The sequence below is a fragment of the Ascidiella aspersa genome, chromosome 2 (genome assembly GCF_963924565.1).
Source record: "Ascidiella aspersa chromosome 2, kaAscAspe10.2, whole genome shotgun sequence".
Lineage (NCBI taxonomy): Eukaryota > Metazoa > Chordata > Ascidiacea > Phlebobranchia > Ascidiidae > Ascidiella > Ascidiella aspersa.
In genome coordinates this window covers 33,054,592-33,078,406 of record NC_139448.1, presented here as the reverse complement: position 1 = coordinate 33,078,406, position 23,815 = coordinate 33,054,592, and the positions used below count along the sequence as shown (strand labels likewise).

The 23,815-nt window shown below is 37.5% G+C and overlaps 1 protein-coding gene across 1 annotated transcript; it reads left to right on the top strand.

Annotated features, from left to right (window-relative positions):
* The first annotated feature begins 5,129 nt into the window (after positions 1 to 5,129).
* On the top strand, positions 5,130 to 23,032 carry LOC146165022 (solute carrier organic anion transporter family member 1C1-like). The gene is made up of 13 exons (XM_083380912.1): positions 5,130 to 5,390; positions 6,257 to 6,411; positions 8,153 to 8,311; positions 8,834 to 9,024; positions 14,174 to 14,272; positions 15,295 to 15,443; positions 16,408 to 16,496; positions 17,148 to 17,314; positions 17,719 to 17,917; positions 18,938 to 19,103; positions 20,446 to 20,609; positions 21,791 to 21,950; positions 22,719 to 23,032. Exons 1-13 carry the CDS (start codon positions 5,316 to 5,318, stop codon positions 22,941 to 22,943), a joined length of 1,998 nt encoding a protein of 665 aa, XP_083237038.1. The 5' UTR covers positions 5,130 to 5,315; the 3' UTR covers positions 22,944 to 23,032.
* Positions 23,033 to 23,815: the final 783 nt, after the last annotated feature.

Sequence of the window (23,815 nt, the reverse complement as noted above, 5' to 3'; positions counted from 1 at the left end):
AGACTTTATTGTACATCACAATGCTACAATTAAGTGTTGTGTCCAACTGTTTCAAAATAGGCTACACCACAACTCGTTAAGACCAGTTATATGTGAAAAATTCCATAGAACCACGTATAACACGTATAATATCAAAAATACAGCAGAAAATTTCTCATTAAATTGAAGTTTTACTTATTTGATTTAAAGTTGCATATTTTTGTCGTAATTACATTTTGAGTGGATTTTGATTTTTGAAGGTCCAATGATAATGCAACAATGGGCAACCTTGCCAAATCTAATTCGCAGAAATTGCCCAAAAACGGTGACATTAGACGCCACAACCCGCTTAAAACTAATCTTGCAGTGTTTTCTGCGTTTTAAGTCCCAGTTTGTATTCCTAGTGTGCCATGAAAGGTGACGCGATTTATATTGTCTATTAACCGGTTTTGACTCATACCAATTAAATTATTAGACCTTGACAACCTAGCGTGTAAGCAAGCTGACGCTAACTGCAATCAATGTGTCGAAATAATTTAAACCCCTGTTTAAGGGTTTCTCGAGTTGCCAAATTAATTTCTATTTCCATTGATCACTTGGCCAAAGTTCTGAGAAAAATCTTTTACAGGGATTAATGCAAATATTTCAAGAGCAAAGTAAAGGGAATTACTGTGCTTGAAGACAACAGCATCATACAAACAGACCACTCAATTATTAAATAGCCTACTTCTGTAAGTCAACATTTATCTACAAAATCATCAAATATTTTAGCCTAACCAACCATATTTTAAGGAAGCAAAACATGGAAACATTACCTTTATTTACTAGGTTAGTGACAAAATAGCCTACAGCGTAACCCATAAGAACAACACGAGTAGACCCTCATTGAATAACAATATTGCCTAATTTGTCCGTGATAGGCAAACCTGTGATGGGCCGGTACGTGGCCCGCGTGTCGATAGTTCGCCATCCACGTCCATTTGTGTTGGACACGAAAGTTGGGTATGGGGGGGGCCACAAGCATATCTTATTTAAGTTATTAGCCTTTGGCTGAAGCCTACAGTTTTAAAATTAATTTTTCTTTTTAACTTTAGACAACTTTCTCAATATGCATTTTTCGATTTCAAAAGCAAGGGGGATTACGAAGTGTTGAGGGCCAATGAAAGGGGTCACGACCCATGAAAGTGTTGACTGCACTGGCCTAATGTGTTGCAAATTGACGCTTTTTGTAATTCACCGTATTAGAATTATTCTATTTTAGGATTTTTCAAGTTGACCAATTAATTACTTAAAGCCGAATATTGCTCGGAAGTTCGCACAGAATATAACACCAAGAAAAAGCGTAACATAGTCGAGACCCTTTCGTCATATTTACATTGATACATGACATATACCTTGCACATAAGGACACAATTCACAAATGTTTTGCAGCACGCAAAGAGCAATTGCTTGGGTGAAAACATGGTGGTATACGGTTTCTGCAGCCTTTATGCAGAAAATACGTGCCGTACGTTCGATTGTACTTTACCATACGAATAAAGTGAATCATTTGTTATATTTGCGCCCAAGGACCAATTAATTAAATTGCGACGCTCTGGAGAAAGCTGGTCGTGAGGCCCTCACGTGGCGGAAACAACATTGCAAATGCGGTCAGAGAAACAAAATTGATTTTCTTAGATCTCTACGTTTTTAAAAAACCTTACAAAGATTTAATATTTACCTGACAGGGTTCTTTACTGATCACTGCTGGCCTTGCGGGCTCTGTCCTGGCATATTTTTCCTGGGTAGCACCGTTTTTTTGGCCAGTAAACTAAAATTATTACCTTACTGACACTAGGCCTACTAGTATTACTTATTACCTACACCAGAAACAAAAAGGCGAAAATGTTGACTTTCCGCCGATGCGCAGTTATAACTCGAGCCCTACCCCCAAGTGGCGGCACCATCTTCCTTTGGGAATGGTTGTCCTGAGGACTGGGCCTGAACCCATTACTGACACTTCAGGCACCCCCGGAAAAAAAAAAGAAAACTGCGGGTAGTCTCCTATCAGTTTTCCCCAGGTCTGTTTTGGGGAGGTAAATGTAGTATTTAACTTACTATTCGTACTGACATTAACACTACCACCATAACAAAAAGGTAAAATGTTAACCTTCTGTCGACGCGCAGTTTAACTTTGGCCCTATACCTCCAAGTGGCACCAACTTCTTGAACGGAGATCGGTTGTTTGAATGGGTCTGAACTTACTGACATTTCAGTTATTCCTGACCTACTTTTTGGACAATGGGTAAAATACTGCCACTACACATTATAAGCCTTACTTAACATTTTACTTTCTTTTTGTCAGTTAAAAAACAAAACGGTAAACCTCCGAAAACCTAACGATTGAGCAATCATGCATTTCCGCCCATCTTGGCAATACAGGGTTCGGCATCGCCCTTTTTTCAATAAAACAAATAAAAAGCAGAAGCTATTGTCAAACTGACATGACAGAGAGGTAATTGTGACACTGCAATTTGTCGAATTTCATGCTTGTCGTGAAAGCAACTGAAACGTTCATATACAGAATATGCATTCTGCGATGAAGACTTTTTTCTGTAGTCGTAATAGCGAACGACAACGGCACACATAACACAGCACAGCGGACTGATGCGCCATGTAAGGCTGCCAGGTGCGACGCGGGCAAAAAATATATATATGTAAAAGTAACATTTTTTACTTTCTCTTTCGACTTAGCTCGTTTATCCCATATTACTTAAAACATAGGAAAATATGAAGCCTTTGTAAAAAAAATTCAATCATTACAAGAGCAGTACTGATGCACCCGAAAACATTTCGCGCTCGCTTCACTCGCTGTAAGGTGCGTCGCCATGTTTTTAAAAGTAGCCTATAATGCGCCCGTATCCTAAAATAATAGTCTTGCAAATTTAAAACAAATAAACGCAGTTTGATTCGTACTTTGTGCGATTATCACTAACTATTTTTTAAAAAGTTTAATTTAATGCTCCATGCTCTTTGCAAATATCATGACTTTTTACTGTAAACTGGAAGTGCATTAGAGTGATTTGCAGACAGTTATGGTTGCCGTATTAAATCAACATTTTGCGGAAGTATCCGAGTAAACATGTCCCATTCAAATCATTTTTTAAAGAACTTAAGTACAAGTCAAGTTTTTGTTGCAAAAATAACAAGTCAAGTCCCAGTCCAGTCACTATGAGAGTATAAGTACCAACTGTCTTAAAAACGCTGGTTAGTGGCCACTGCCTCGAAGCACCCAATATTTGGAATTAAGTTCATAAAATATTTTGATTCTTTAATGATCTATTTAGGGACAATACATTAAGAGAGCGCCATGGTGTTTTTTTAAAGCAAACAGTCACCTACTTTTCGGCACATGTTGGGACTAGTTTAGATGAGATAATCCGAAATTACAGGCGGTGGTTTTAATGCGGCGGCCAAGAATGTGGTCGATAAATTTGATGATTAGTGATTATGTCTGCTGGATGGCGGTTCCTATTGATTGATGCAAAAGAAATATTTCCAAAACGCACCAAAGGACAGTCTCAGGGTATGTTATAATTAAATCGTTTTATAGCATTTGCAATCAGCTGTCTCTCTATTTGTCACTAAAATCACGATGAAAAGAAATAGATGGCTGATTTTTGTAACTACTTTAGAAAAATTGTCTACTACTAAGTACTGCAAATAGGACAATAAATCATAGGGAAAAAAGACAAACGTGCGCTGTTTTTAAATATGTAAGTTCAGTAGCTTACGCAGAAGCCAAAAAAATTAGCATTTCATCTATGAGAGTTTTAGTCCTCCTTTTTTGCACCATGTAGTACAAATCGCGGCAAAAAAATGAAGGTGCAGTTGCACTTGGAACGCTTTTAAACCTTGGGAAAAGTTTACAAAAGTGGAGATGGATTTTTTTGTTAAAAAAAGAGGAACTGGCGTCTTTTTAAATAGCCAACATTACACAAGTGGAAATAAATTCATATTTTGACTAGACGCTAACCAGTTAGGATTTGAGGAGCATATTTGGTTATAGAAATAAAAATAAAGGTCATAAACAACTAGGAAACACACATAATTGTTTGAGTAAACTATTTTAGTCATAATTGGACTATAATAAATATACTGTTGCTGCCAGGCCTTAAAGGCGAACTATACAAAAGCAGTGCATAAAATGTGGGTTGTAAAACTGAGTTGCAGTCATCTTCATTACATTAACTTGCCGATGGGCAGCGCCAAGCAGACTTGGACAACTAGATTTTATTCAGCTTTTTAAATTTAGATTAGGATTAAAATTAGAACATTTCAGTGTTTCTAAATTAAATTAGTATTAGAGTTAGGTTATTTTGAGTCTTCTCAAATTAAATTAGAATTAGAATTAGCGAATTGTCAAAAAAAAAAACGAATTTGAACTAGAATTACATTTAATTATTCACAATCAATTTCATTGAAATCGCGAATTATTCTAATAAGAATGTGAATGGTGAATAAGTGTGTGCTACGTATTATGCCTGTTAGTATATCATATGCTTTTCAGACTGTACAAATCACCTACAAGTCATTCCATCCAAAGAGTTTTTTTTTAATTCTTTGTTTTGACTGAGAGACTAAAAATACGGTTGGACAAAGTAGCATTTTTGGTAAAATCTGATTTAGATTACAACTAGAATAAAGGTCGTTTACACTACAGCTGCACTCAGCTGAGCAAAGCGTAATTTGCATTTAAATTCTATTGTGGCGAGCGTTTCACGCTTTGCTAAACTCAAACCCCGTGCAGCTAGCTTAAAGTTACGCTTTGCTAAACTCACGCTCCGTGAAGCTGAAAAAAAAATACGCTTTAGAGCGATTTTCACGCTTTGCTAAACTTAAGCCCAGTGCAGCAATAGAAAAACGTAACGTTTTGGAGCGATTTTTACGCCCAGTGCAGCTCACTGCAGCTGTAGTGAAAATAATTTCACGCCCAGTGCAGCTCAGCTCCGCTCAGTGCAGCTGTAGTGTAAACGGGCCTTTAGCCGCATTTTTAATTCATTGAATTAGAAAACTAGAATTAGCTACTTGTCCAAGTCGGCGCCAAGTCTTATTTTTGTCTCCCAAACCGCTACCCAACATTGAGAGGGAGTTGTGCGATCCGGGTTTTTAAAAAAGGCGCTAGTCGGCCAGAGAGTAACCGCAGCAACAGCGCGACTCTGTTTGCAGCGCGAGCAAACAAGACAGCAGCTCGATGTCCGTATAACAGCCGGCGACGAGCTGCGTTTGAGTCTCATTCGCCACCAGGAACTCTAACTCAAGAGAGCCGCTGGATCCCAGACATTGAAGTCGGCATTATGGCAAAGAAAAGCAACTGCTTCTATTCTCCGCGCACTTTCGCCACATGGCTGGGACTTATAGTTTTCGCTCAGGTAAGTTTTAAGTAAGTGAAACTTGTTATGCTTGTTAAAGGACTAAAATAGATAACTCTTGATGAAGCCTTTTTGGATAGTTAGCCGTTGGACAAACAAATATCTACCAGGATAACTTATTTTTAGTATATTATGCCTGGTAGCAATAGTATATTTATAGATAACTCATAGATATACGAGTATGCAACAAATCACGGATCTGTGCATTGCACGATGTATTCGTAATACTATAATAAAGCGTGCACCAAGGCTCGATTTTTTGATACACAAGGTCGTAAACGCTTTAGTCGATTAGTCAAGTTCAAGTTGCCTGCAGCAATCTGAAAACGGACAAGTCCAAAATGGCTACGAAGGCGTGTTTGTTACACAACAGAGACATGCTCTTTGGAAAGATCAAAGGAATAACTGTTCTTAGCAAAACAAAAAGTGTTGTGAAGAATGGCGTTTGACAAAAAAATGCCTGCTTTCCAGTCTGAAGTACGTTTGTGGCATGATGGTTTCTAATTCTACCAATACAATTTATCTTTTAATACAGCCTCGAGGTTAACAATTTTTTTACGTTTTGTCACAATTATTGGGGCACAACTTTGCAGTTTTGCAGTAAAATTTGGTACAGTGCGTTCAAATTTTGTACAAATTGTGACAAAAACTTGCTTGCATAACTACAAAGTAGTAATAAAGCAATTAGCCATGTAACAGTGTATTAAAGCTCTATTCTATGGCCTCGTTTTGCCACCTGCAGAAGTGTTGACTGACGTTAATTGGGGCAGGTTTGTGCAACGCGAAACGGAACCAGCGTTGTTTGTGGAGCAGCGCAAGAGTTCGTGTGAATTCCAATCTGACAGCAAAACAACGACTTGTTGCAGATTCTGGCAGGCGCTTACACCAAGAGCGTGCTCACCACAATCGAAAGGCGCTACCAGTTTTCCAGCACCGTGACCGCCATCATTGCCTCTGGCTCGCAAATCGGGAATCTCACGGTCATGATCTTTGTGAGCTATTTCGGCCAGAGATTTCACAGGTACGAAAAAATATTTATATTTGCTAAAATGGAATATCAACGCGCATTAAGTCTTTGACAAAAATATTCTTCCAGTACGTTGTATCTGCATAAAACAAACTTATACAATGTACAAACTTACTTCTAAAGCGCCTTGAACAAGTTGTTGACAGAATGTTAGATTCATATATCAGTACATGATTCCAAATTTAGTGTGCAGCCTAATTATAATAAACTTAACAGCGACTATATTCAATTTACCGTACATTGATTTATTATCCTATAGCACAGGGGTTCTTAAACTTTTTTTACCGCGGACCCCTAAAATTTTATTTCATCTCGCGTGGACCACTGTAGGCAATAAAAATTAAAAAAATGACGTCATAAATTGACGTCACAGTACAAATAGACTTCATAAATTTGCTGATTTTGGTCCAAAATTGTGAAAGTGAAGTGGAGTCTAAATACATTCAGTGCAAAACCGTTTTATTTTTAATTAAATTGATTTCTTAAAAAAATTGATTACTTTTTAAATAAACACTAATATTTCAATTAGACCTTCGTGGACCCCCTAAAACTAGTTCACGGACCCCCGAGGGGTCACCAGTTTATGAACCCCTGCTATAGCACGATAGCCGTTTCTATATACTGGCTGTACGGCATACGTATTGACTAGTCTAATAACATGACAAAAAAGAGGCCATGTCGCTAATACTTGGTTCAAAAGCTCAAAAAATCTAAGTTGAGCAATGGCATTGACTGCGGCGTTATGGATCCTGGGAAACATGGGCCTAAAGGCATTTAAATTGCACCAAATCTCATCGGCGGTAGTACATAAAATAACGGTGTAGTGGATAAGATAACCAAACACAGTTTTCTCAAGACGTTTTGCTTTATTTTGCTTTATTAGCTGCCGTTTAGCGGATAACTGTCAAGCCAGTGTTAAAATACGCATCGCTCTTGCTTTCTACATAAGTTCAGGTTAAACAAATTGAAAACTTCTAGTTTTCAAAAATTCTAGTAAGTTACATCTAGTAAGTTACACTTAGGATTATGTGTTTCTAAAACCTATACTTTGTTAACATATCTCTTCTGCGGGCTCATAAGTTTCATTTGTACACGTGCTTACTTTGGTAAGGCGACGCCTAAATAAGGCCACATTGCCAAAGTTTGTTAGTGTAACCCGAACAATACTTGTATGGTTTTACATTTCTATTTGCAACTTTGCTGTGTCAAGTCTCCCATTTCCTGCCTGGTCAAAATGCACGTGCACCTAAACCTAAAAATCCTATTGCTATGACTCGATTTTTTGACAGGTGTAGCCAACTTATGTTTGATTGCGATCGACAGAAATATTTGTTAGAGACTCGTGATCGACTGGTTCAGTAACAATGTCACAACAACACCTATTAAACATTTTGAGCGTTAATTGCATTCCAAGCCAGCGATGGAGGTTAATTAGGCTTGTCCAGACAACAATTGGTCATTTTAATGTTCCGCTTGTGTGCGACAGTTATACTGTAATGACGTAACACATATGCGACGCGATCGACCAGGTGATATGTGGCGATCGACGTGTTGGCTACCCCTGCAATAGATTGAATGTATACAAGAGCTACTAAAGTACAGCCATAAAAGTGGTAGTAATTGCTTGCCTGGTACACGTTGACAAGAGACGGTGTCACGTTGTTATAGGTAACGTCATAAATTAAAATCATCACAACAGACAGCACTGACTTACGACGTGCTTTTCTGCTCTCAGACCACGTTTAATCGCGTTCGGGTGCCTTATCATGATAGTCGGATACCTGGTCACAGCCTTGCCGCAATTTATCGGCGGCCGATACGAGTACGACGATATATCGGTCAACACGTCTACCAAGAGCGACGGCGAACAGCAGCACATAACCTGCCAAGAAAGGTGAAAATCAAAAGCACTATCCTATAAACTTGTTTAATTACAGAACGGTTGCTTACAAATCATGATAACGGGCGTATTTGGCAACTGATTTGTGTTGCTAACAAACAGTAAGAGAAACAACTGTTTTGGAGAAGTTTTGTGTTTAAATAGTAACTTAATATGCACAAGTCATGTATTTTCAAATATATCTATCTTCTAAAACTCGTCTCCTAAACAATTATTTGGAAAAGTGCTGTTTCGAAGTATGATGAAAATCTGTATTTTACACAAAAGTATTTTTTTTTTAGTTTTATTTTTTTTAATTTTTTAGTTTTTAACCAAATGTAAATTCAAAAAACGAACAAACTAAATTTCGAACCCTCCCAAATGTATAAAACTTCTATTTTCAAAAGGTTTCGTTGGGCTACAAACGGAGATAAATTACTGAGAAAACGTTTACAACGTAAGTACGCGCACCCAAATATTTCTCACCTGCTAAAAAAACGAACATTTCTCAATCGCTAAACGAAAAACTTTTTACAGAATCGACGGCAACTCTACAACTGAGTTGAGCTGCGGTGAGAAAAGCGACGCCGATTCTTCATTTAACCTGTACATCGCCGTTATTATCATCGGAATAATGTTGCTGGGAATCGGCAGTTCGCCCTGCCAGCCTCTGGGCCTATCGTACGTGGACGACCATGCCAATGAACACAACGCAGCCGTGTATATAGGTAAGTATACGGCTTATCTCTGTGGCAGGGGTTCTTAAACTTTTTTCAACGCGGACCCGTGGACCACGGTCGGCAAGAAAATTTCAGATATGACGTCATAAATAGACGTCACAATACAAATAAAGTTCATAAATCTGTTGATTTCGGTCCTTAAAATGTGAAAGTGAAATGGAGTCTAAATACAAGCGCAAAACCGTATTATTTTTATTTAAACTGATTAAACTGTGTTCTTTGAAAAATTGATTACTTTTTAAATATAAACTAATATTTCAATTAGGCATTAATGGATCCCTAAAACTAATTCACGGACCCCCTAGGGGTCCATGGACCCCAGTTTAAGAACCCCTACTCTTTGGGCTTACAGCAGTGGTTCTTAAACTTTTTTAGTCCCCCTAAAAAAATTTTTTGGGGGTTTTCGTGAACAAGGGCCGTTGGGGAATTTGCTTGTTTTACGACATAAATTGGAGTGTGAAATGTTTCCATTACTCAACGAATTGCGTGACTTGGCGAAATTACATATTAACAGGTGGACTATTGAGTCCAGGGGTTCTTAGACTATTTTACGCGAACACACAGTTACTTTTTTTTCGGTTTCGCGTGGATCGACTTTTTTTTCGGTTCGCGTGGATGGATTTAGAGATGACGTAATTGTTGACGTCATAAACAACTTTCTAATCGATTTGAAACTGAAATAAAGGCTAAATACATTTAAGTTTAAGAAGCCAAAGCGGTTTTTCAATTAAACTCTATCCTTTTCCAAAACTTGTTTTAATTTTTTTACATTGCCCACTAAGATTTCAAATAATTCCCTAAAACTATTGCACGTACCACCAATGTGCTCACAGGCCCCAGTTTAAGAACATCTGGCTTTAGAAACACTAAGTGAATATCTAAAGTTGTCAGTTTTGTCTGAGATAAATTAATTGTCTTTTGCACTTTGTTTTAATATTAATGTTTAGCCAACCAAAACTATCTTAACTACCCGAAAAATCGTTCTTATAATAATGTGTATATCGTGAGTAAAACGTACGTAGCCATGTACAGTATATAGGTGAGTAATGGCCAGCAATTATACACAGCAACTTAAATAAATCGTACTGGGGTGGACACTGCTTGGTCAGTTGCAGGGCTAAGACTGAATTAGTTTGAAGCTGATGCTGGTTTCTGCTATGATTGAATCCGAGTTCGTTTGTTAATAGTTCGAAGGTTGCGTGTTTTAACAGCTTAGCCACAGCAAGGTATTAAACGTATCTCTGTTTATTGAATAACATCAGAACGGCAATCAACTTACAGGAATGGCTTAAGGTATGGACCATGCACAGTAGGCTACTAGCAGTCCAGCAAAATTAAGTCTGTCCATTACATTATTTTAGTTTGGTGGGTTGTCCAGTTCAGTTCCAGTTACCATTCAACTGATTCAGTTAAGATCACGTCTCGTTAGGCTTTTGCACACATCGCTTGGCCATCGTTTAGCAGAGGCGTGTTAACGGAATGCAAATAACATCTTCGTGTTACTTTACGAGCAATGTTATTGGTGGCAGGTCTACGATTGAGCCGCATTGTTTACCATGAAAAAAGTAAGTTGTTATAAATATTAACTTTGCAAGTTTGATTTTATTAGTGTTACCTATAGTTGATCACAGTAATGCATTCATTTGGTATCGGATCAGACGCCTGGATTTTTGAATAAATATTGGACACATCGAAGTAAATACGAAGTGATGGACATCGTGAGTCTTTCGGACAAGGCGCAAAATGCCAATGTTCAGTTGGCCACCACAGCATAGCCTTGTATAATGTAGCAACTCGAACAAAAATGACCAACACAAACAATAGTAGTCGTAACTCATCGGCGACAATAATAATCTCCGACTGGTGGTAAATTACAATACAAACAATATTTCGTTGCCACAACGCCAACATTCATATATTAAACGCATATAACTGTGTACAGAGGTCAGTATACAGAGGCTAGCCAAACAAACAGGCAACCTGGACAAATAGGTTCACAAACCGGCTAACTTACGGCCCGCTACCTTTTTGAAGAGTAGGAGGAAAAAACTTTTTTTCCAGATTTAAAGTTAAGAATATTTTTTTTAATTTTGCTCCCGGGAACTTATGCATGCGTTTATGTAACGCACGTGTTATAGTAATAAGCCTCATTAGCATTTACCGGGGACTGCTTTTAAATTGTAAGAAATTGAGGAAATATGTCCTTTCTTTAAACTGAAAAATAAACATTCTTTACGAGGAATATATAATGACCGAAATAGCAATACAATACTATCATACACACTAATATACTATTGTATCGAGCCTATAGATTATTTTTTAGTAACTCCTGGTGAGGAGATTGCAGTTTGCGAAAACATTTTGCCAAACTTTGTTGACAGTCTGTATATTTTTTGAACTCGCGTAAAAGGTCAGTAAAAATATTATCAGCCTTTAAAGCACGAAACGTTTTTTCTTTCCCGAAGTTGCGTTCTTTGGGTTCTTTTGGGTATTTCTTTGGGTTTGTCTTGGGGTACATGCATTCACACGTTTAATTCAACATAAACTTTGATTACAAACCAACTTTAGAAATCAAGTGGTTGCGAATTGAATGTTTAAATTTGAAACTGAGATTGTGTTTTTCTTATTTTTAGAACTAAAATGATTTTTCTAGTTAAAAATAAAACATTTTGCAAGTCATTTTGAAATGACATAAGTCCCAGTCAAGTCAGTTGTAAAAAAAATCCAAATAAGTTTTTGCAAAAAATTGCAAAAGTCAAAGTCTGAGTAAGACTTAACTCAAGCTCGCACTGTTATCTTATGATTTGCTTTGGACAAATGTATAGCGATAATCTTTTAAAATTTAGTAGGTCACGCCGCAAAAGACCAATTGGTGTTTTTTAATTTTTGAAAAACATTTTTTCCAATGGATTGACCTTTGGTCCAGTCTTTGTCCTTTCCTTATCGTTAATGCATAACCTATTCAACAGTGTACCACACGCTTAGAAACAAGCAGTTAGCAATTCAGTGTGTATAAAGATCCACCTTGATTTGCGTCAAAGAGAGTCTCATGTGCTGACCAAACACCCGGAAGCGTGAAACAGGTGTTTCTTTGGCGCACTTGGCGTCACTCTATGTGTTGATCACCTTGTATAACAGCCAGAGACTTATGTAGGCCCTGATAAGCTTTTTTGCAAGTAACGCCGTTTGATCAAAGTTTTTCCATGACTCAACGAAATCCCTTGCGTGAATTGGCAAAATTGCGCATTGACAGGTGCATAGGCGTAGCCAGGGGGGGTCTGAGGGGCCATGCCCCCCCCCAAAATTTATAAAAATTTATTCTTAATAATTTGTTTTTTTACCATTTATGAGCAGTACCATAACATTCGATCACAAACATACAACACCTTTAATTGTCATGCATTGTTACGTCACAAACGATATAGTTAATATTACGTTTGTTATACATTAATGTAGTTTTACTACTTTTAGACAGTTTTTGCTCTTTTAATAGTTTTGGGTATTGCGTTTAACACTCAATCACTTGCTGCTCGAAAAGGTTTGCTAGCATTGTTTTTGTGTTCGTTACAGGAGTTAATACAATGACAAAAGCTAAACAAAAAAGTCCAAAATTTTTGCCCCCCCCCCAAATTTTCAGGTGAGCTATTTATTTAGTCCGGGGATTCCTATTCTTTTACCGCGGACCCACTGATAACTTTTGGGTTCACTGGACCCAGGTAGGCATGGTATTTTTAGAAATGATGTAAAAATTTTACGCCATAAACAGGCCAACAAATGTCAACCTGATATAAATTCTAAATACTTTTAAGCATAAGGCGCCAAAGATTTTTTTTAATTAAATTATTATTTTCTTAAAATTCAATCCATTTTTTAAGTTATACACGTAAATTGTGATTGCGCCTTCATTGACCTCATAAAACTAGTCCACGAACCCCCAAGTGGTCTACGGCCCCAGTTTAATAACACGTTATTTAGAGCCCATGTAAAAATCACCATAGTTTAGCCTTTTACCCTTACTTCACAAGGTTAAAAGTTCAGCTCAGTCCTACACAATGAACAGACAGTGGTGTTAAAAAGCAGAGTATTTAAATGGGTCTCATAAACAACCTTTAAGTGGATTTATTTTTAGGGCTAATGCGCCATGTTTTAGTTATGCGAATACTCCCTGATGAACGCAACATTCACAAATTGAATTTTAATATTTGTCTCAAAAACTAAACGCTGTAGGCACATGATATTAACAACTTCGCTTTAATTGAGGTGTTTCGAGTTTCTTGCTGTCTGATACCTTATCAATTATCATATTTACCGACTGTTGCCCCGCCAAACGTATCCATAAGGTTAATGGACTAATGTTACCTCTCGTTGTATGTGGAGCCCAGGGAAAATTTAAAATAAGGACTTGCATAGACCTAAAACATCACGGATACAAAATGGACTGGCTATTTATTTTTGTTATATGATATTAAAAATGATTTAGCTATCACATTGAATGTCAATACTTGTTATGTCCTATAGTAGGCCATTCTGATATTTTAAAATGCTAAACTGCTTTGACACCTTTTTACTGCAATAGGGTATATTTTATGAGCCACACACGGTGCAATTAAGTTATACTTTTATGGATCTCTAAATCTAACCATAGAAAAAAGACATTTATTGCGCCGATGTAAACCGACATCAACTCATATTAACGTCCAAAAGTTATCCCTGTGGCATTGGCAGCTCTTGGTGCTTTTCTGTGTAGCACGGAGGGACAACTACCGTCTGGAAAACCTTACAAAACATAACTTACTAAAATGTTTAAGTGTGAAATAAATTTTCCATGTGTCATCTTGCGTCACCAGTATACAGGTTCATTCGCTCTGGTTTTATTCATTGCAAGTAAAACAAACATGATTGGGTACAATAAAGAGTATATAATTCGTTCAAAATCGGGTTTGTTAGGAGTATTCACAACTTTAAAATATTCAAACATAGCTTATGGCACGCAGTGAAATACGCGCATACTGACAGTCTGACACGCAATCAAACACGTTAATTGTCGACACTGACACCTGTTTATTAACAGGCACAAAATTATTAGGTCCAAGTGAAACCTTTTGAAAACACTAACTGTATTTTCTTTATTCCACAGGCATCATCAACTCGATTGCTCTGGTTGGTCCAGTGGCAGGATTTCTACTCGGGTCATTTGTCCTCAAGATGTGGGTTGATTCTGGATGGGTCGACACGTGTAAGTATAACGTTTTAAGCGAAATCTAATACATAACTTAGTCTACTCTAGTGCATTGGTTTCCCAACCGTGGTGCCGCTTTTAACGGTCAAGTGTGAATTTTTGCTCTATTGGTAAGCTTATTGATGCAATTCTTATGTGCGATTGACGTGCAACAAATCAAAAAATAAATGTTTTTACTGCTTTCTGTACAGCTGATGTGAAAAGGTTTCAGGTTAGTTCATTGTAACACTATACAGTTCCCACTTGGTTAAAAAGAACGCAGACTATATTATTTTTACGAAGGGCGCCGTAAGCCGAACAGGGTGGGGTGCTCTTTCCTACTACCGGGAATCTTTTGGTAAGATCTAGAGCAGCAATCAATAAGGGCCGATATTGATTTTAGCTTGATCAAGGGTATTAGCCGTGAGAAATTGCCTCTGTTGAAAATCTCACAAACTTGACCGTTTCTATGTTAGAAATCTTCTGCAGACTATAAATGTAAATCTATAATAACCTTGGTTGTAGACTAGATGCAATATTTGTGGTTTAGCGGTCACCACAACGAAAATATTGCCGTTTTATTGATAACGGTTTAGAGGTATCCATTCACATTAACTGATGAAGATACAAGTGCGTACCGAAACGTCTTTAACAAGATGATGTCGATTTACTCGACCTTTTTTGCTTTGACATTCATTATTAGGCTACATTGCAGATACATATACATACCCACGACCTACGTCCTATACATATAGGGTTTATTATTACAATCTTGTATTGCATCTCTAAGATATTATGTTAATACGATACGACTGACGTATCACTGTAGCTGAAATGCTTGGGAACTAGAATCACTATATATACCCCTATATGTCTTTAATTTAAATGGGACCACTGGAATTTATAGTACAGCGACTGTGACCAATATTAAAACCCATTATTGACCGGGCGCTATCAAATTTAGGGTTTAAAATTTACAAGGCAATGTTGCCAGCTCGAAAGCAATGGTACACGCAGAAACGTTTGTGTGTGTGTTTTAGCGACGATAAACGTCACGCCTAAGGACCCCGCCTGGGTGGGGGCCTGGTGGATCGGGTTCATTGTAGCGGCCACCGTCCTTCTGTTCGCGAGCATTCCTGTCTGGTTTTACCCGAGGGAAATGGAAAAAGAAAAGGAACGGGAAAACAAGGCAGGTATCTTGCATGCGGCTAGTCGACTTATACGTTCCCCGTAGATCAGGGGTTTGTAACCAGGGGTACGTGTACCCCTTGGTGGTACGAAGCACCAAAGCAGGGGGTACGGCATACAGAGTAAAATTATGCGCTATTTAGGCATATCTGTACAACATAAACCTATTTAGGCATATTTGTAAATAATGCGTAACGTACTAAAAGCAACATAAAAAAGTACTAAAAGCAACATAAAAAAAACATTAGTAAATTGTTGTTTTTTCTGTGTGTTGTAAATATTGTTGAACTTACAAGACTGTATTTAATGCATGCATTCAACACGGAAGTTGTAAATACATTGAGTTTAATTCTGTTTATTACAATTTAATTTACTTTCGTCGGCCATTGTAGAAAAGTGGGTACGAGAAAATTTCATGAAAACTCCAAAGGGTACGAGCGCTAAAAAGGTTAAGAAACACTGCCCTAGATAAAGTCAGCCCAAAGTTTTAGCTTCCTGTTGGTGGTTAGATGTAGCTTTGAAATACAATACACGGATTTTCTTAGAAATTTCAATAAAATAAATAAAGGCATATTATTCGATAAAATCGACATTTCGTTGTTTACAAACGTTTCGGCAATACCGCATGCCATCATCAGTGTAAAAATTCAATTGAAGATAAAAGCGATAAAACAAAAAGGAGAACGACAAAAAATCCCTATTACTGTTGTCCTTTTTTTCTTTTACGGTTTAATTCCACAAGCGAAAACCTATGTGAGCCACGGCGATAAAAATTGAAAACAAATTTTTATGTGCCGTACCTTCATTGTTTCTTACCACAAACGCACCAGAAAAAGCATCCATATATTAAAATTGAAAAAGGTGGCTAATTTCCTTGTTGTACACACAGTTTCAGAATTGTATGAATTGTGTAAAACGATCAAATTAATCTTACAAATAACCGACAACTTGACTTGTTACTATAGAAAAAATCTTCCACCCAATCAAAGAAAAAAATTGCCCCACTGAATGCAAGAACTAGCAGCAAGCAAAACGCTGTCACGAAAGAACTAAGGTAGGAATTTTGTATATCTTGCATAGATAGACTATAGAGGTATATAAATGTGTCTGTGTTTATATCATGAAAATGCAGTGAATGGCGATTGACGTTACTTTGCACGGCTCTTCTAAACGCGATAGCAATACTGCTGTATTTACAAAAGATCGATTGAATAGTGAGAAAAATCTTGTCAAAAAGATGGACGATCAAATAATGCTCGTACCGCACGTTCATCACGGTATGTTTTAATTTTCTCTCCACTTTTATCTTTTTTTGAGCAATATTCTTTTGTAACTGACCCCTACGCTATGAGGTAGCATTTAGAAAATACAGGGAGTCCAACCCGATTACATGAGGCTTGTCAGGTATAAAAAGACTTAAGCCAAGTCATTTTACCGAAACGACTGAAGCCAAGTCAAATAAAAACATTTGAAAACAGTGACTTAAGTTCACTTAGGTTGAGTCATCAAGTCATTACAATATTAATCTTTAGGTTGATGCGAAAAGCGACTGAGAATTAAAACACTTTCCCCAAACAAACGCATTGTATTATCACATCGGCGTGCTCCACGAAATTGTATAACACTATATATAGTTACTCGTGTGACACCATATCGTTACCAAGGTGAGTTTCAAAAAACCTTTAGTCGCATATTTGCATTGCAGCGGTATGCTGGCCGCTCTCAAGAAGCTGGCGGGCAACCGACGCTACACTTTCGTGATCGCCGCGTGGATCTTCGAGTGGTTTAAGATCTCGTCCGTCTCTTCGTTCACCATCAAATACCTCGAGGTCGGTTTTGGCAAATCGGCAGCGGTCGGAAGCTTCCTCATCGGTAAGATTTTGCAGCATTGTACCAGATCGCAAGTTAAGTCACCTAATATCAGCCCAATTCAAGTTTATTTGCGAGAAAATAAAAGTCAAGTCCCGGTCCTCAGTTGCCCAATGCAAGTCCAGTCTAGTAATTATGAGAGCAAGTGAACTCCAAGTCATGTCAACTTAAAAATGTAACGTTAAACTATTAAATTTCGTAAACACGTCCGATTTTTGAGCACAACTTAATAAAAATAAGAAAAAACCAATTTGCAGCGGACAATTCTCTTTACGTGCAAAATTTAAGATAAATAACCCAATTTTTTGAAAAAATATTTAATGAAACACTTCATTTCAACTTTGACGCAAAGTTCAGATCAATTAATTTTTCCAAAATACTTAAGTCAGGTCTCTCTTACCATACAGGAACGGTCAACCTTCCTTTTCTTGTGCTGGGCACGATTCTGGGCAGTCTTGCAATCAAGCGCTTTAAAATGAACCAGTCGGGCATGGTCAAGCTAATTCTCAGCACATACGTCATCTCCCTGATAGTCTACATCGCCTTCATGTTGGTTGGTTGCGACACGATTGACGTGGCAGGCATCACGGTGCCCTATCCGGACAGGTTGGCCACACTTAACAGTTAAAGATTTATTACTGGACGTCAGGCGTGGACAACTAGATTTATTTTACCTTTTTAAACTTAGACTAGAATTACAATAAGATAGTTTTAGTTTTTATAAATTAGATTAGGGTTTGAATTACCGAATTCTCGAAAAATAGAAAATAATTTTGACTAGAATTACATTCATTTAATTCACAATCAATCTAGTTAAAATTGTAATTTATTCTTGTAAGAATCTGGATGACAAATATTCGCGTGACAATATTGGTAAGCTAATTCTTAGCGTATATAAAGTCTATGGTGTTCAGGCTATCGTTCAACAAGTTTTCTGGATATCGTTTGACCGCTGTCCGTAATTCGACCGATAAGTTATCGTAAGACTTTACTGTGGTCTACGGCGCTCGTATATTTTCCTTTTTTAAGTTCATCGAACTTTTACTTCTAGCTCGAACTAAGTTTAGGATCGTCTACAAATAAATGACCAAAATCGCACCTTAATTAGGGGGTGTAAAGTTGTAAACCAGTATTTTAAAGAATTTGCTTGATCTGATTGCTTTTGATTGGTGACTTACAGGCTTGAGCGTAACAAATTACCGTTTTAAAATTACTTTAGCGTAGTTTGGTTTGTTCTAATGACAGAGACTTGTTTTTGCGTAGTTGTAAATTCAAACTCTATTTCCATTTTTTGGAGTATTAGTTTAAATTTAATATTACTGTTATTTATCAATAAAAAAAAATAATTTTATTAATTAAATAAATAGTTCAAAAAAGAGTAGTAATTCTCACTAAGTTTATACAGCGCAATTGTAGCTAAATCGCAAATTTAAAAAAATAATAGAAGTTTTTAATCAACCTAAATCTTTTATTTAATCCAACTCTGGAATACACCAAATCAGAAAAATGTTGCATCCATTGCTGCACCTTACAGCTCTATATTTACATATTACTTGTTCAGTGTCGAACACCAACAGGGTGAGATTGGCTTACTCACTGCTTTAACCACATAATCGTTATTTACAGCGACCCTTCCGACATGGATGGTCACGCGAGCGAGGCGTGTAACGACAAGTGCAACTGCGATGAGAACATGTACACCCCTGTGTGCGGCGCCGACGGCATATCGTACGTGTCTCCCTGCTATGCCGGATGCACGGGCTTCGAGCAAGACGAGAACGGCATTATCAGGGTAAGTTTGCCGAACGATGTTGAAATTCTTCCAACGGAGTTTTAGCTTTGGTATTAGAGGTTGCGAGATTGTCTTTTTATGACTAATGCTCCTCTTTGAATAAATAAATTTAATATCAGGGCTGACATATAGCCGCAAGATGTTTTACTCTGAAACTGGTAACTAAGAATTAATTAACGAAAAACATTCGGATTATTGCGGATACTAATATCCGTAAACATTTAGATATGCATAGACGAGAACGGCATTATAAGGGTAAGTTTATCCAGCGACAAATTTTGAAATTCTTCTAACAGTTTTAGTTTTGAATTTGAAGTTACAAGATCATCGTCTGTCTATATGACAAATCTTTTGAACTAAATAAATACATTTATTATCATGGCTGGTATATAGCCAGGTAAGTAATGTATACTTTTTATCCAAGGCAAAACAAAAGTTCTAAAAGGCTTTTTTACCCCTGACAAGGTTAGCAAAATCCTTGTTTCAAACAATCGGTTTTCCCTGTCAAGCTAAAGACCTGTTATGAAATGCAGGCCTGCTATAGATATTCTAATCATTGACAAGTGGCCTATGCGTCGTGGCCCGATCTGATAATTACATTACTGGTCGAACGACCTAATTGTCCAATTTGGTCGTATATAATGTGGACAGTCTGTACCTAATCACCAACACGTCGAGTGTGCCACCTTGCTTTTTTTGTAAATAAAGGGAATTTTCGTTCTTAAAAAAAATGCTTCATGAAAAAAATGACTTAGTAAAAAATATTTTTTTTCTCAGCAACACATTTTTAACGGAACGCCATTCCGGCTTCCTTCCTCCACTGCAAAAAACCTTTGGCCCACATCAAATTCGTATCACAAAATGTACATAGAATCAGGGCTGCGGAGTCGATTAAAAATAACGCGAGTCCGACTCCCGAGTCCCGAGTCCGACTCCGGTCAAATATGCGATTTCTTCGAGTCCCGAATCCGGCCCTAACTCCTCATCCTGCATTCTGCAATTAACGTAACTAAATAACGTGGATGTTCAGCAATCCACTTACAGGGATGTCTTATAATTCATTCACTCACACAACACAGGTAAACAATATTCCACCATATGCTATCGCACCTTTACAATTCCAGTTGGCGGCCATATCAGTTTTAACATTTGGTACTGCGCATGCGCATGTCGGACTGTGGACTCGGGTAGTTTTACGTAGTCTTACTCGAGTCCAGAGTCCCGAGTCCGACTTCAGCAAAAAAAAATCGACTCCTCGAGTCCCGAGTCCGACTCCGCAGTCCTGCATACAATTCCAGAGAACAAAATCCAGAAATCTACGATCGCGTTTCGTTCGTTGTAGAACTACACATCGTGCTCGTGCACAGGAGCCAGCAGCGTGGTTTCAGTTGGAAGATGCATGGCGAGCAAGTGCGAACCAACAGCTTGGGTCGTGATCATATTGAAGACGATCACCAACTTCGTCAGCGGGGTCGCCGCCACGCCAACATTCGTCCTGCTGATAAGGTGAGTGTTGTAAACGAACAAAGTTTAATATAATGTTTGACAAGATTAAAATAAATAGATTTCAAAATAGAAAATTTGATGTGCTGCTTGTTTTTCTCCCCTATTCTGTGTTTTCTTTTCATTTCAATTTCGTGGTTTTACCTCCATTGTATTTTACACTTAATAATTGCACTGATAAGTTTTAAATTGCTTCAAAGTAGAAGGGAAATATGCAACCTTAAGTAAACTTTCTGTTTTTTATATTTCTCTGGAATCTGGTTTAGAAATTTTAGAATAGAAATAACTTGGCTTTTATGTAGGCCTACAGCCCTACATTGTAGACACCATCAAACAAGTAGTACATCAGCAGTTAGTATCCTAGTTTCACGTCCCGTGTTAGTGATGTCCGATACTTGCTATTTTATGTCGATGTCGATATCCATCTAATGGGCAAAAAGTACCTCGATCCGATCTGATGCCAATGGACGTCATTACTATGCTCGTAATAAAAAATGCAGTATAGGGCACAATTCGCTTTATCTTTACGAAGTTGAGTTACCATGAGTTTTAACCTACTACGTTTTGATAAATATGCCTTTCTATAGGTAAAAAATACTGCGTAGAATCGCAATCTTGGCTGAAATAATTTTCCTATATTGCTGTCCGATCGGCACTAAGGAAACTCTAGTACAGCGGTTCTTAACCCATGGGTAATTACCCACATGTGGGTAATTTCAGGATAGCAGGTGGGTAATCAACTGAACCAGAATATTTAGAATTATGGTTGTAACAAACAATGTCACAGCTGTAAGTGGTAAAGTTAATTTATTACTTACACCTTTTTTATGTTTTGAGTTCTTTTAAAACAACCAAACAAGCATCAGTTTTGGAATTGTTTTGTCATAGTGATAACTTTTTGATATCTTTAGTACGGTAAAATAGCAAAATAAATAAATAGATAATATTTTGGGTAGTGAGACTTTGATCTGGACAGAAATGGGTAATAGGGGGAAAAGGTTAAGAACCCCTGCTCTAGTATCAGACGAGTAACAATTCTACTATACGTAACATCGGCATCGGCTCCGATCCGATATTATCGAACATTCCAATTCGGTGTCAATGTATATAGGTTTATATAGTTGATCAAACTTGCTTTCTCAAACGTTACATCCAGATATTACTTTTTTAAACATCCCACTCAGGAGTTTGAAGCCTGAAGAGAAATCGTTCGGCATCGGAATCGCCTTCTTCATATGTCGTCTTCTCGGTTGGATTCCAGCGCCAATCATTGTTGGTTTCGGAATCGACCAAGCTTGTCTGTTCTGGACAAGGTCGGAGTGTAGTGACCGAGCTTACTGTAGGGTAAGTATATGTATTTGCATATCGCAGGTTAAGCGCCGTGTGGCTCTACGTTTACTGAAGATTAGTGTAACCAATTGAAAGGGATTATGGACTCGCTCACCCCCGGCAGAAAATATTGCACCAATATAGGCCTTTTCACCTTAAAAATTTCAGTTACGGCCTTGTGATGCGTTTTCAATTTACAACTGCTCATGCGTACGCCGTCTCACTCGAGTCCCGAGCCCGACTTCGACTCAACAGTCCTGCTTTTGCATCACACAGAGTTTTAGAGAGACAAGATAATCAACTTATGCTAGTACCAACGATACCACTGCCAGCTTTATAACAGTGACGTTTGCTGATACCACCAGTTTTTTTTGAAACCCTAATCTTAAAATCCTGTTGCAACATATATCTTAACCCAGGATTCCCTGGTAAAACTTGTTAGGCCTTCGTGGACCTCAGTTTATGAAACTCTTCTTTAACCCATTACTGTATTCGACCTGTTTTACCTAAAGCTGTAATTTCAAGCTTATTTTGTAACCACGAATCGTTCCGAAATTGCTGTCATAACAGAAACGTTTACTGTTAAAACAGGACCAGGCTACCACCAGCTATTTTTTGAACATCGTATTTTAACAGCTATACAACATGAAGCAATATAGCTGTAATTTCAAGCTTATTTTGTAACCACGAATCGTTCCGAAATTGCTGTCATAACAGAAACGTTTACTGTTAAAACAGGACCAGGCTACCACCAGCTATTTTTTGAACATCGTATTTTAACAGCTATACAACACGAAGCAATACCGTCTGATCTTCGCCGGGATTCTTACGGTCGTGAAAGTCGGATCCACCACCGTGATGTGTTTCATGCTGCGTCACGTCAAGATGTTGGAGAAGATGGATTCGGAAGAGGAGGATGACATCGTGACAAAAGAACCGGAACACCAGAGGTTAACCACCGAAGATAAGGACAAATCCTCAGATATGGATAAAGAGACGGTTATTTAAACACACTTTGCTTTTTAACATTGATTTTTTTGCGTTGTTTTATACCTTTCTTCTGAAACGATCCGTGCCAACAATTGCCCTTATTTACTTCTTTTAATCTCGTAATTTCCTAATTAAATAAAAAGTTAGAAAAGAAACGAAAGAAGGGTGTTTTTGGCAGAACGATAGACGGTGGTTTAAGTTATCCAGAACGATCCGCAACTGGGGTTTTGGTAAAATAATTTTGCACGCCGTTAAATAATATATTTTACTATGTTTCAACTATATATAGTCATATCTTTGAATATATTTAAGCTAAGGTTTCAGTTGCATATTTGTACACAGCATCGAACGAGAACCACAAGTGTTTAAGGTTAATTCTTTTAAACGTCCCGTTCTAGAGTTACTTTGCGACGTGATCTCTGACTAAAAGTCAGAGTTTTCAAATGACTTGACTTAAGTCTTTTCACCAAAATGACTTGACTTGACTTCAGTATTTTGGACAAATAAGTTGACTTGTACTAAAAACATTTTGCCAAATTACTTGAGATTAAATTAAGAGTTTTTATTGAAACCTATCTTAAGTTTTGCACAGTAAACACTTTTAGTGCTGTATTTTGCGTTTGTGTTATTTTTTAGTTAAATTGTTGCTTATAATAAGTCGGACGAGTTTACCAATTTTAATAGTTTAACAGGTTACTTTTATGTAAATGACATGACTTAAAATTGACTTGCTCTCATAATGACTTGACTGCTACTTGACTTTGGCAACCGATGACTTCGATTGGGAATTCACTTGGTATTTTTCAAATGACTTAAACAAGTCATTTCAAAATTACTTGTTTACAACACTGCGTGTCGGTAAGAAAAACTTTCATCCTGTTGTTTCCGAT

Coding starts and splice junctions, on each gene's coding strand:
- LOC146165022 (XM_083380912.1), top strand. CDS start 5,316: ATGGCAAAGAAAAGCAACTGCTTCTATTCTCCGCGCACTTTCGCCACA. Junction 8,312..8,833: donor CACATAACCTGCCAAGAAAG/GTGAAAATCAAA, acceptor AACTTTTTACAG/AATCGACGGCAACTCTACAA. Junction 20,610..21,790: donor ACATTCGTCCTGCTGATAAG/GTGAGTGTTGTA, acceptor CATCCCACTCAG/GAGTTTGAAGCCTGAAGAGA.